The 13,993-nt window shown below is 39.8% G+C and overlaps 3 protein-coding genes across 3 annotated transcripts; all 3 read right to left on the minus strand.

Annotated features, from left to right (window-relative positions):
* Positions 1 to 2,484: 2,484 nt before the first annotated feature.
* LOC114582904 (olfactory receptor 9S13-like) lies at positions 2,485 to 3,426 on the minus strand. Its single transcript, XM_077918268.1, has one exon. The coding sequence runs from the start codon at positions 3,424 to 3,426 to the stop codon at positions 2,485 to 2,487; it is 942 nt and encodes a 313-aa protein (XP_077774394.1).
* Positions 3,427 to 5,948: 2,522 nt separating this feature from the next.
* Positions 5,949 to 6,881, minus strand: LOC114582903 (olfactory receptor OR9H1-like). The gene has a single exon (XM_028704251.2). The coding sequence runs from the start codon at positions 6,879 to 6,881 to the stop codon at positions 5,949 to 5,951; it is 933 nt and encodes a 310-aa protein (XP_028560084.2).
* Positions 6,882 to 12,781: 5,900 nt separating this feature from the next.
* On the minus strand, positions 12,782 to 13,717 carry LOC114582902 (olfactory receptor OR9H1-like). Its single transcript, XM_028704250.2, has one exon. The coding sequence runs from the start codon at positions 13,712 to 13,714 to the stop codon at positions 12,782 to 12,784; it is 933 nt and encodes a 310-aa protein (XP_028560083.2). The 5' UTR covers positions 13,715 to 13,717.
* Between the last annotated feature and the right edge of the window lie 276 nt (positions 13,718 to 13,993).

The raw sequence follows: 13,993 nt of genomic DNA on the forward strand, positions 1-13,993 counted from the left end.
CATTCTGATTTGTGGCAGGGGGTGGGTGGCAAGTTAGATCATGTTACACCAGGTGCGGTCCGACACTTTCCTGTGCATTTTGCATCACTTTCCTTATCATAAATGCTGGTCTTGTATGGAAGTGGGTTGTTGTTCAAGTCAATAGTAATTGTGTAATCTGAATGTGTTGGTATGGAATTGAAACCTGCCTGAAAATAAAGGCATTCTGGAAGCATTATGAGGCTACTACCTCACAGTGTTGCTGTCCTGGCTGTTTTGTTGTTGTTGTTGTGGGCATAGAATAAAATGTATGCCACTTTATAGCACTTGAAGTGAAAGTGTTCTACTTTAAGTGTTCAACAACATTTAAGAGAATTGCATGGGAATATATGAAGCTGTGTTTTTACCAAGTCAGGCCTTTATTGGTCCATCTGGTTCAGTATTATTTACACTGTCAGGCAGCAGCTCTTCGGGATTTTGGCCCTACCTGGAAATACCAGGGATTCAACCTGGAACTTTATGAGTACAAAACAAGTGCACTACCACTGAGCTATGACCAAGACTTGGAAGTTTTAGGCAAAGAATTTTAGGTTATGGTTGTAGGAAATCATCGTCAGCAGCAACCAAAGAAATATCACCAGTTTAACCCAATTGTGTTTTTATTCCAGCATCCCTCCAATTCCTTGACTGCTTTGCCTAAGCAAAAACCTCTAAATTTGAACTGAATTTCACTTTAGATTAAACTTGACAATTCTTACACTAAATATGCAACCTGAATCAGAGAATCAGAGAAAACCCAACTGTCCAACATCTAATGATTAGTCAGTTAGTTAAAATAATTCATAAACTACCACCATTCAACACTATTGTGGTAGTTCACAAAAAGGAAAGAAAAACAAAATACAAAATGAAATCAATAAGAATATATTCAATCCATCTGTAAAACAGACACAAAAAATATCCAACAATGCAACTGTGAAAAGAAAAACCCTAGTTGATTAAAAATGTCTTAGGGAGTTTGTTGAAAGAGCAAATTGTTTGTACCGCCCTAATTTCAAGCAGAGAGTGCATTCCAGTGTGTGGGTGCCACCACACTAAAAGCTCTGCTCTAGGTAAGCATTCAATAAACTTTGAGGGTGTATACTGGGGCACTAGTGAACAGTAAAAAAAAAAAACATGATGCATTAACCCTACAAGAAATAGGCTCCAAAGACAAGAACTTTGGAGCAATTCTGACTTCACAAGAGAGCAACACTGACCATTTAGAAAACTAGCAAACGTGGAGACAACTTGAATTGTGCTTATCTAAAGGAAAAGCAATTGATGAAACCAGTAGAAAATTTGGCAAGATGAACAGTATTGGCGACAAATCTTGGAATGCTGGGTTGCTTTGGTCAGAGTCCTTGGCATGCAAAACTTGGCATTTCGTGGTACAACTGAAAAGTTGTACTGTGCTAGCAATCAGGATTTTTTGAAGTTTGCAGAATATTTAGCTCCTATTTCTTCTATCATGAGCACTTGACCTGAATAAATTGGTGACCAAATTTGCAAAGGAAAAGGTATGCAAATGGAGATTTGTCTGAAACTGAAACTTTTAAGCGACATAAATTTTAACATCACACTTCACAAGATTATTCAAAATATTTTGTTTGCTAAAAGATTTTATTTTGTATTTGAGAAAGATAATAAAAAAATTGATGTATTATTCTTTTTCCTAGATTCAGGTAGGTAGCAGTGTTGGTCTGACGCAGTACACACACACACACACACACACACACACACACACACACATGTCCAGTAGAACCTTAGAGATGAACTAAGTTTGTTCTTGGTATAAGCTTTCGTGTGCATGCACACTTCTTCAGATGCACTGAAACAGAAGTCGCCAGACCCTTATATATAGTGGGAGGGTGGGGTGGGGTTTTTCTCAGGAGGGTAGTGAGTCAATCACCCATCTCCTACTACCCTCCTGAGAAAAAAACCCCACCCCACCCTTCCATTATATATAAGGGTCTGGCGACTTCTGTTTCAGTGTATCTGAAGAAGTGTACATGCACACGAAAGCTTATACCAAGGACAAACTTAGCTGGTCTCTAAGGTGCTACTGGACAATTTATTCATTTCTTTTTTTATTTCTTTTTTCTATAAAATATCTGTTTTTAAAAATAGAAGTTAGCAATTTTGGGGCTGGGAGGTGTCTTGCCTAGGGTGCAAAATAACCCAGCACTGCCACTGCTTACACCAGACTTGAGTTCAGTCAGCTTCCACTCAACCAGCTAGAATGAGCAACTTATGTTGGTGTATGTTCAGAACAGTTCAGTACTAGCTAAGGCACCAGTTAGCTAGCTAAGCCAGAGATTCCATGTTGGTTATCCCAGTGGTTCTTGCCGTAGGATTTTTCCCTGGGTAAAAGAGAATATTGAGAGTTCTGATTACAAATATAGATTTTCTTCTGGTTTGGCTTGGCTTATGGGATTTAACACCCCCATAAGGTTTTGTCAGATTTTATCTGTTCATTGAAAAGAGCCTCTTTTTCCCCAGAGTCCTTTTTAGAGCTGCTTTGACATCTTTGTTCCTAAGGCTGTAGATGAGGGGATTTAGCATTGGAATGACAAGAGTGTAAAACACAGAGACAATTTTGCTTTGAGCTGGGGAGGACATGGCTGCAGGCTGAGCATAAATAAAGAAGACTGTCCCATAAAAGATGGTCACTGCTGTTATGTGAGAGGCACAGGTAGAAAATGCTTTTCTCCTGCCCTCTACAGATTGAATCTTGAGAATGGTGGAGAGAATGTAAGTGTAGGAGGTGAATATCACCACTGTGGTGATGGCAATGATAACGTTGCAAAGGGAGAACATCACAGCTTCATTGAGATATGTGTATGTCGTGGCAGCGTTCATGACAGCAGGGACATCACAGAAGAAGTGGTTGATTTTGCTGAGGTTGCAGAATCTCAAATGGAAAGAGACACTTGTTTGAATCACTCCGTTTGTACAACCGCAAGCATAGGAAGTGGCCACCAGACGATGGCAAGACTTCTTGGACATCTTAGTTGGATAGAGGAGTGGGTAGCAAATGGCCACGAAGCGATCGTATGCCATGACTGCTAAAAGAAACCCTTCTGTAGTAACAAAGATGGTGAAGAGCATCAACTGGGCCACACAGCCCTCATAAGAGATGATGTTCTTCTCCTCGAAAAAATTCACTAGAGCTTTAGGAGCAATTGCGGAGGAATAGCAGAGGTCTAGGAAAGACAAGTTTTTCAGAAAGTAGTACATAGGGGTGTGCAGCTGAGAGTCAGCACTTATGACAGCAATCATACCACCATTCCCCATCACTGTGGTGATGTACAGCACCAGAAAAGTGATGAAAAATGTTACTTGCAGCTCTGGGAGATCTCTGAACCCCACCAGGATGAACTCAGAGGCTGTGCTGCAGTTGTCCATGATAGGTTCCTGAAATAAATTAAAACATTTTAATGATACACAGCAAACATCCCTTGTTAGTTGGCTCCTCAGAAACATTTGGCCAGCCACTGTTAGTAATAAGTTCATAGAATCATTCTGGTGTGGTTGAATTATATTTTCCTTTGTGCTGTCTACATTTATTTTTCTCTTTTTGACAATTTAATTTTTATGCCTTCCTTTTACATCAATATTGATATATCTCCATCACTTAGGGAAAGAAAAAGAGAGAAAGAAAGGGGGGGTTTCTTTTCTCTTTAGAGTTTATCATCGTGCTCTCTAGATGTTGTTGGCTGGAACTGTTGGGAGTTTGGGAAGGGAGTGTCACACAACATATGGAAGACACCAGTTTGGCTAGGTCTTAAATTCACTTGTCTCGCCTTAACATATGAAGGGGGGGGGAGATAAGGCTCCAGCTCCCAAAAATGTCTTTCTTGATCCTTACATCTTCTCTTTCAACTCAGTGGCTAACTACACACACAAATTCCGCTTCAGTGCAGTAACTCATACTAAACATTCCCTTCCCCATCTGCCTCCACTTTCTTAAAGCAAATTATTTCACCCAGGCTCTTCTACCCAAATACTGAGCCAGCACCATGTTTAATTTATTTCTATGTTAAATTATTTGGGTTGCTACAGTTTTATTCCTATAGGCAGCAATCCTATACACAGGCACCTGAAATTAATTTGGGTTGGACCTTATGGGGCTTACTTCTGAGAAGACATGCATAGGATTGCTCTGTTGGCCATTAGGCATAACCAGAATAAAATGCACGGTACTGCCAACATACCACTTAGTCATTTCTTTGAACCCAGAACATGCTCTATCTCTACAACACAAATAATAGCATAATGCTTGGAACGATTAGCATTGAAAGGGTGGAAGAAAATAGGGAATCTTTATAAAGCCGTGGCCATGGTGCTAAAACTGATGTAAAGATTAGGGGGGGGGGAAGGCTACATTTTTTGCAATAAAATAAAAGACTTCTTGAATTCAGTGAAGCTTGCACCCAGATAAATGGGGTTAGGTTTACAGTCTGAACTGGAAAAAACAACAGCAGATTTCAGAAAAGCCAAATCTCTGCATCAAACTCGTTAAATAAGTCAGCACCCCACCTGCTTTAGCAGAGTTGTCAAAATGTGAAATTATAAAACTTACCCAAGAGGTAATGGGGTAGGCAGAAAGTCCAACCCCATCAAGTTGTTCGGCAAGAAAGCCTCAACAGTAGAATTTGAAAGAATTTATAATAAATGAAGTCTTACAGACCTGAGGGTTAATTTATTCCCCACAGTGTCATAAAGTTAACTGCTTGAGAGCAATTAAATGTACATGGTATATGTTGTAGATATATGTATATACCTACATATATGTATGTATATGTATACATATATTTGCTTTCGTGTATATATATATATACACACACACATATACAGGTATATGTATACATATATATATATATATATATACACATTGAATATAATAAACATATTATATATGTTTAATGCATCATGTTTGAACAAAATAATTTTTAGTATCCCTATTCAGATATTATTGACTTCAGATGTAACATTCTGTTACACACACACACACACACACACACACACACACACATATTTGTATGTATGTATGTATATATATAAGTTAGGTGCCAGATGAAAGACTAAGCCTCAAAGGATACTGTTTTAGGCATATCCAATAAATGCATTGACCTTAGATCTTTCGCTTGTCCCAGATTTTTAAGACACAATTAAATTGTTGAATTACAGGGCAATCTGAGGAATTCTACTCAGAAGTAAGGCCGTATTAGTTTACTTCCCTCCCTCCCAAAGTAGTTGTGACTAACATTTTTCGAGCAAATGGGCACATTGCCCTCTGAGAGGCATTCTTCTGTTGGTGCCAAGCAGCAGCCTATGAATAGAAGCAGGCCACAACAGCATTTATTTATTTATTTATTTATTTATTTATTTATTTATTTATTTATATTTTTTGTGTGAGTGTGTTTGCAATAAAAGGGATGGGGAAGGCAAAGGAAAATGGTTTTTAGAAAGCTGCTTCTTTAGTTATATGCATATATTGACTTCACTGTGTGTCTAGGTTGGCAAACTTTCTTGAGTGTTGCATTGGATTGGTTTCCTTGATATAGTTACAGATAGGTAGCCGTGTTGGTCTGCCATAGTCAAAACAAAAAAATATTCCTTCCAGTAGCACCTTAAAGACCAACTAAGTTAGTTCTTGGTATGAGCTTTCGTGTGCATGCACACTTCTTCAGATTCCTTGATATAGTTGGCATGGATTCATTTGAACTGCTTTCTTGTGTCATGTGCTTTGCATGTAATTGGAGCTCTTCTTGTCAAGCAGGAAAAATCCAAATTTTTCTTCAGATTGGTAGTCTTATAATATAGCGGGCCAAACTAGGGGTCCTATACATTCTTACATTGGAATAAGTCCCATTGTGCTCAGTCAAAGTTACTTATTGAGTAGACACACAGCTAAAAACTCTGTATCAACAGACAAAGCCTTTTCTTTTGAGTTGCCTGATCAGAGCCTGTTTGACCTCCTTGTTCCTTAGGCTATAGATGATCGGATTTAACATTGGAATGACAACTGTGTAGAAAACTGACACCACTTTCCCTTGATTGGGAGAGGACATGGCCCCAGGTTGGGCATACATAAAGAAAACTGTCCCAAAGAATAAGCTTACTGCCATCAAATGGGAAGTGCAAGTTGAGAAAGCTTTGTGTCTCCCTTTGCCAGACGGTATGTGCAAGATGGTAGTAACAATGTAAATGTAAGATACTAGGACAATTATGGCTGTGGTCACAATGATGAGACCACAGACTACAAGGAGCACCATTTCATTCACAAATGTGTCTGAACAGGAGGCCTTCATGACCGCTGGGACATCACAAAAGAAGTGGTTTACATGAGTTGGGCCACAAAATGCCAAACTAAATGTAAACCCAGTTTGGGTGCAGCAGTTGACACAACCAAAGAAGTAAGAGATGCACACAAGGCACATACACCTCTTCTTGGACATAATGGTATGGTAGAGAAGTGGGCTACAGACAGCAATGAATCGGTCATATGCCATCACAGCCAGGAAAAAGGCCTCTGTGGTTCCAAAGAGAGAGAAGAAGAACATCTGGGTTGCACATCCATTGTAGGAAATGGCCATGTCCCCTGTTGCAAAGCTCACCATGGCTTTGGGAGTGATGACTGAAGAGTAGCAAATATCCAAGAAGGACAGGTTCTTTAGAAAGTAGTACATAGGAGTATGGAGTTTGGAATCGGAACTGGTGATTAAGATCATACCAGCATTTCCCACCAGAGTGATGGTGTACATCAGCAAAAAAAGCAATAAGAAAACTATTTGCATTTGTGGCAGACCCTTAAAGCTCACCAATATAAATTCAGTGACCTCAGTATGGTTTCCCATAGCTTAGTTATGACAAGGTGGAAAGTCAGGGGAAAATGTCTTCAAATATCCTTGTATTTGTATTTGCAAACTTCAGAAATGAGAGCTTGAGTATGCAATCCTTACAGTGTGGATGCCAAAGGCATAGGAGCATTCTACTGCTACTTTGCATCAGAAATATAGCTGCTTTGTAAAATTATAGTAGCAGAAACCTGAATGGGAATACAAAGGAAGAGAGGGAGAGAGAGAGATTACACAACAGTGGTTCCTAAAGTAGGTAGTAGTACTGCCCGTTGTGGGGGATTCCCTATATTACCACTAAAAGCCAAGGGGTGACAGGTGGATGCTGGAGGCGTAAATGACTATCAAACTTTGAAAAGGTGGCATCACTGGATCAAGTTGAATAATGTTGTTGAATTAATTAAACTAAATAGTTTTAATTTGATTTTTTTTAAAAAAAAAAGCAAGAAAAGTGACTTAAAGAGAAGTCTTAATTAGATTTTGAATAAATGTGAAATTAATTGTTACTGCTTTGATTTTATTATATTATCATCTTCTTTAATGGATCATGGAAACCACAGTTCTGAATGATGATTTTCGTAGGGTATGGTGTACTGGGGATGAGTTTATGGAACTAATAAGGCAGTGGCCCAAAATCAGTTAGGAACCACTGGATTGCATCTTACTGACATTTCAGTGAAGCTTAAGTACCTCAGAACAAACGAGGTGGAAGGAATTCTCATAACCAGTATTGATTCATGATTAAGCAATTACAATAATCAACAAAGCTCCACAATCCAGAAACTATTAGGAGTTTTTAAGTCCTAAAGACATGAATAAAGGTAAGTAATGAGATGGTGATAATGATGATTAATCCAGCAATGTCATACAGCTGATTGGAAAACTTCCATCACTGGAATGGGGAGTGAAAAATTTTTCAATGAGTTTCTGCTCTCCTGCAGCCTCTTGTGTTACTATATCTACCTGATGTTCCGGAACATATTTATTGGTGTGTGGGCTGCAGGGAGAGGGGAGAATCACAAAAAAATATCATTGCTTCCCATTCCGTTGATGGATGTCTTATAGTCAGTTGAGTCACACCATTGGATTAAATCGTCATCAGGATGAATACAGTGTCTAATGGTGGTTTTGAGTCTTAGTACAAACTAAAACAAAGATAATGCCTTGCGAATGACTAGCCAGTTGTCTAACAAAAAAGACCAAAAGGGAAAACATAGAAAATGAAAAGTTCAATATGTATCAGTACAATAAACATCCATGGAAACCCCTGCTGACTGCCTGATATTAAAACATATATGAAGAGGGGAAAGTCAAACAGAGGGTTAATTCAAATTTTGAGAAGTTGCTTGAAATAAGAGTGCAGTTACATGAATTAATAGAAAAAGGACATAAACAAGCAAGGGACGTATATATGGCTCAACAAGTAAAACAGTATCATTAAAATGAAGAAAAACAAACTGATTTAAAAAAAGAGATGGGTCACAAAACAAAAAGGGGTCCAACAGCATGTACCGGTCTAAAAGAAAATCAACCTGTTGTGTACTGAGGAAATCAGCTGTTGTTGTTGTTGTTTAGTCATTTAGTCGTGTCCGACTCTTCACAACCCCATGGACCAGAGCACACCAGGCAATCAGCTAGTTACCATTAAAATATTTTGAAGCAATGGCTTTCCATTACATATTCTAATCTAGATTTAGGTTGGTAGCCATGTTGGTCTGAAGCAGTCGAAATAAATTAAAGAATTGTCTAGTAGCACCTTAGAGACCAACTACGGTAAGTTTGTTCTGGGTATAAGCTTTTATGTGCATACTATCCCTTGCAAAATTGTAGGACTAATTGCAGTCGTTAGCAGTCGTCAACAGGTTTACCATACCCATTGAGTCAATCACCCATCTCATACTACCCTTCTGAGGAAAAACCCACTCCACCCTCCCACTATATATAAGGGTCTGGTGACTTCTGTTTCAGTGTATCTGAAGAAGTGTGCATGCACACGAAAGCTTATACCCAGAACAAACTTTGTTGGTCTCTAAGGTGCTACTGGACAATTATAAAGAGCCCTTCCTAGCCATTCACACAGCTGCTGAGGTGTTATGGTTTATGCACAATCCAACTGCTTAGTACCCAGATGCAGTTGATGGCAGGAAAGGATACGGAGAACAGAAGGAGGAATGAGTTTTAACTGGATTTATACATGGTCTTTGGAAGTCCTGATGTAATTGAGCTTTGCCCACAAATGTCCATCAAACAGTCTCTTATGCCTGAGTTGCTTCTACTTCTACTTCTACTTCTGCTTTGCTTTTTAAAAAAAGTAAACTCCCCCCTGATTCTCTCAACAGAGAGGGTTGCGGGTTTTTTAGGCTGATTGACTTGCCAAATTATTTTCAAAAACGCATTCATTGCAAGTAATACACACACACACACACACACACACACATTACTGGCATCTGAATAGTGGAGATGGACACCTGACTTTAATAACTGAGTTAGAACATTGGTTCATGTAACTCAGTATTGTCTACACTCCAGGGTTTGGGGCAAGGGATATTCTCAGGCCTATGAGGAGATGCTGGTGATAGCCTAGGCATGCTTTACCACTGAACCACTGTGGCAACATGAGAGACTGTCCTGTGAAGAAGAAATGTGAGGGATGAAAAAATGTATGCATGTATTATTAGTTAATAAAAACAGATTACACTATATGTAAAAATGAATAAATCTGAGGTTTTCTTATTGATCTCAGCTCACCATCATCATCAAAATGCTCCAATTCCTTATGTACAACTCTTAGCTTGTCAAGTTTGTTGTTGTTTCACCTTGCTTTGATATTTCTTACAATATGAAGTGTTTCTGATTACATTACAAGGTCAAGCTGATTTGCAGTTACTTCCTTTAAAGTGTGAAAATGTTCACTTAGTTGCAGAGATAAGCAACCTACTGCTTGAAAATATGGTCCTTCTAAGGAAACAACCATTCAAAGTTTTTCCTATAGTGTGGCAGCATTTTATGGTGTCCCAGTAACCTGCTTCTTAAATATTTTGGATCATTTCCCCCTGAACTAATTCAGCTTTCAAGGACCTAGTGCCCTCCTCTCTCTTCCATTGGAGCAATGTGCCATGTTCCTCTCCTACCACAGCAGATATTTCATTCTCCATTGGGTCAGATTTTGAATCAAAATGAAATGAAAACATTAGCTTTTGTTCTGTTTCACTTAAAAGTACATATCGGCACCTACCTCTGAAACAAGCGAGTCACGACAATGTTCTTTCTGTGTTCAGTGTTAATGCATGTGTAAATAGTCCCATAACACTTGGGGGACAATTGCTTGCATAGTCAAGCTCAATCTCTTGAGAACTACTAAGCTTCAAGATGCAAGAGCTCCTAGTGGGACTAGCTTCCAGATGTGCTCTGTTTTGTAAGATTAAAACATACCACAATTTAAGAGATACTTCAAAGGATGGGGGAGGAATGAGTTTTAAGTGGATTTATACATGGTCTTTAGAAGTCCTGATGTAACTGAGCTTTGTCCACAAATATCCTCATATGCCTCAAACAGCCTCATATGCCTGAGCTGCTTCTACTTCTACTTCTGCTTTGCTTTGTTTTTTAAAAAACTAAACTCCCCCCTGATTCCCCTGATTCTCTCAATAGAAAGGGTTTTTGTTTTTTTAAGGCTGATTAACATGCAAAATTATTTCCAAAAACACATTCATTGCAAGTATAATACATATCTAAAGTACTATATTTCTGCAACATGATTTTAAAAAGTATTAATAAAGTTACATGCATTGTGGTATGTACTGATATATTTGGAAATGTGTACTCTTTATGTACTGATATATTAGGAAATGTGGAGTGTATTATGCATATGCTATTATATGAATAATAATACAAAATTCAATTCAAAAGGCAATAAGAACAGAACAGGGAAATGAACAAACTGAAGCATTTATTATTCATGGTCAGCAACTCTGGACATCCCTGACTATTGGTCATGCTGGCTGGGGATAATGGGAGTTGCAGTCCAACAACATCTAGAAGGTTGCACGTTGGCAATCTCTGACATATGAAGATGCTAGCTTAACAATGTATTACTAGCAAGCTGAGGTAGCCTAATCAACACTAAAGACAGAAAGTGTGTTAAACAGTGTAAAAGCTTTCATGTTTAGCCTGTGTGTCTATATTTACAGATAAACATACTTGGCCCACACTCACAGAGAGTTGCTGGATAAACATACTTGGCCCACACTCACATTGCCTGGGCAACCAATGAACTATTTCCGGGCTCTGTAGCATGGCTCAGACACATTCCCAGCACACACACACACACACACACACACACACACCTGCTACACAATACAGAAAGATTGCAGTGTCAGAAAAGAAAAGAAAATGTTGCTGGAAGAAAAAGAGGTGTCCCACAAAGCAACTTTGTCACCCTCAAAATTTGACTCATATTCAACTATCTATGTTATTGTTGGAGCCGTCTCAGTTGGGTTGAGGCCATTTGTCAGTTACGCTCCTTCACTGACAGGAAAGGAGGACGATAACATAGAGAGAGAGAGCAGTGAAGAATGGAATACAGGGGGGAGGGAGAAGCAGCAGAGAACAGCAGTACAGTGGTACCTCGCAAGACGAATGCCTCGCAAGACGGAAAACTCGCAATACGAAAGGGTTTTTGGTTTTTTGAGTTGCTTCGCAAGATGATTTTCCCTATGGGCTTGCTTCGCAAGACGGAAATGTCTTGCAAGTTTGTTTCCTTTTTCTTAAAACCGTTAATACAGTTGTGACTTGACTTCGAGGAGCAACTCATAGCACGTGGTGTGGTAGCCTTTTTTGAGGTTTTTGAAGACTTTGGTGATTTTTGAAGCTTTTCCAAAACTTTTCCGACACCGTGCTTCGCAAGACGAAAAAATCGCAAGCCAAAAAAACTCGCAGAACGAATTAATTTCGTCTTGCGAGGCACCACTGTAACTTGATCTCTGAGCACAGAGATACAGTGGTACCTCGGGTTACAGACTCTTCAGGTTACAGATGCTTCAGGATACAGACTCCGCTAACCCAGAAATAGTACCTCGGGTTAAGAACTTTGCTTCAGGAAGAGAACAGAAATCGTGCTCCGGCAGTGTGACGGCAGCGGGAGGTCCCATTAGCTAAAGTGGTACCTCAGGTTAAGAACAGTTCCAGGTTAAGAACGGACCTCCAGAACGAATTAAGTTCTTAACCTGAGGTACCACTGTAATGGAAGGGAGAGCCAGAGTGAAAGTATGTAGCTTGTCAGCTCAGATAATGACTCAGACTCAGGAACACCGGCAGTGTTCTCTCCAAAATCTCACAGGGTCTCAAGACTTTACGAGAAGCACGAAAATGAAAGGAAGAGAAGGTGGGGGTTTTCCTGTTGGGGGAAGGGGCGGGGCTTAGTTCCGGCAACTGTGCTTTCTGAGGATGACAAAGATTAGTTGAGCTCCGACCCAGGGCTTGTTATTGGACTAATAAATCTGAAATAATTTACTGCCGGAGTCATCTTTTGCTTGTGGGAGAGACCCAAGCCATTATAGCATTGCTTCAGGTGGAAGCATGCCCATGGCTGTCTTGCCTGCCCCATCATCTCCACCAGTGGCAGAGAAGTGCCGCTGCCAGCAGCACCAATTTTGAGCAAGAGTGTGTCCATTGGTGGCAATGTCTCATCTGAAATTGCCATGCTCTTGCCCCAAATTGGTGCTGGTAGCAGTGCTGCTTCTCTGCCAGCAGTGGATATAGCAGGGCTCACAGCAGCAGGAGGAGGAGGAGCAGGCGGTGGGGTTGGCAAGAGCAACAGGGCAAAGCGGCACTTCCCATTTTGCCTCAAGTGGAGAAACTGATTGTTGTGCACTGCCAACCATAAAAATATAATATAGTGTTTACTGGGTGAAAGCGAACCTTTTCAACAGTCTTCCCAAGGCATCTTTGACCTCCTTGTTCCTCAAGCTGTAGATTAATGGGTTCAACATTGGGATGACAATAGTGTAGAAGACAGATACCACTTTACCTTGGTTAGGAGAAGCGAGAGCTCCAGGTTGGCCATACATAAAGAAAGCTGTCCCAAAGAACAAAACTACAGCCATGATATGAGAAGTACAGGTTGAGAAAGCCTTGTGTCTCCCCTCCACCGAAGGTATGCGCAGGATTGTGGCTACTATGTAGCCGTAGGAGATTAGGACAGTTGTGGAGGTGATAATAATGATAAATCCACACATCCCCAAAAGCACCATTTCATTTACAAAAGTGTCTGAGCAAGAGGCCTTCATGACTGCTGGGACATCACAAAAGAACTGGTTGATCTCCCCTGGCTCACAGTAGGACAAGCTGAATGAAAGGCTTGTTTGTGTGCAACAATTGATAAAGCCAAAACAGTAGGAAATGGCCACCAGAAGGGTGCAGGTCTTCTTGGACATGGTGACATTGTAAAGCAGCGGATTGCAGATGGCAGTGAACCAATCATACGCCATCACAGCAAGGAAAAAACATTCGGTGGTCCCAAAGAGAGAGAAGAAAAACATTTGAGTGGCACACTCATTGTAGGAAATGGCCTTGTTTCCAGTAGCAAAACTCAGCATAGCTTTGGGAGTGATGACTGAAGAGTAGCAGACATCCAAGAAGGATAAGTTTTTCAAGAAAAAGTACATAGGGCTTTGCAGTTGGCCATCAGTAGTGATGATGGTTATCATTCCAATATTTCCTATTAAGGTAATGACATACAACAGCAGGAAGAGAATAGAGAGAGCCAGCTGTAGTTCCATATTGCCTTGGAAACCTGCTAAAATGAATTGTGTAATCATTGTGTGGTTTTCCATTTTCTTTTCTTGACCATAAAGAACATGGGTTGTAATTATGATGGGGGATTTAAAGCAGAATCGTGCCTTCTGTCTCCATTGCTGTCTATGTCATATGATAAAATATTATTGGATTTCCACAGTTAACTGCAACATTATCCATTTGCCACACCATTTTATTTCTCTCTTTTTAAAATAAGAACCGATGAATACAGTGCAAGGTTTGTCTTTCTTGAAATTATTTCAGTTCTGGAAGACAAATGCAAGTGTGAACAGATTTTTGCAAGAGATGGTGTTGTG

This window comes from Podarcis muralis, chromosome 13 (assembly GCF_964188315.1).
Source record: "Podarcis muralis chromosome 13, rPodMur119.hap1.1, whole genome shotgun sequence".
NCBI lineage: Eukaryota > Metazoa > Chordata > Lepidosauria > Squamata > Lacertidae > Podarcis > Podarcis muralis.

Coding starts and splice junctions, on each gene's coding strand:
- LOC114582903 (XM_028704251.2), bottom strand. CDS start 6,881: ATGGGAAACCATACTGAGGTCACTGAATTTATATTGGTGAGCTTTAAG.
- LOC114582902 (XM_028704250.2), bottom strand. CDS start 13,714: ATGGAAAACCACACAATGATTACACAATTCATTTTAGCAGGTTTCCAA.
- LOC114582904 (XM_077918268.1), bottom strand. CDS start 3,426: ATGGACAACTGCAGCACAGCCTCTGAGTTCATCCTGGTGGGGTTCAGA.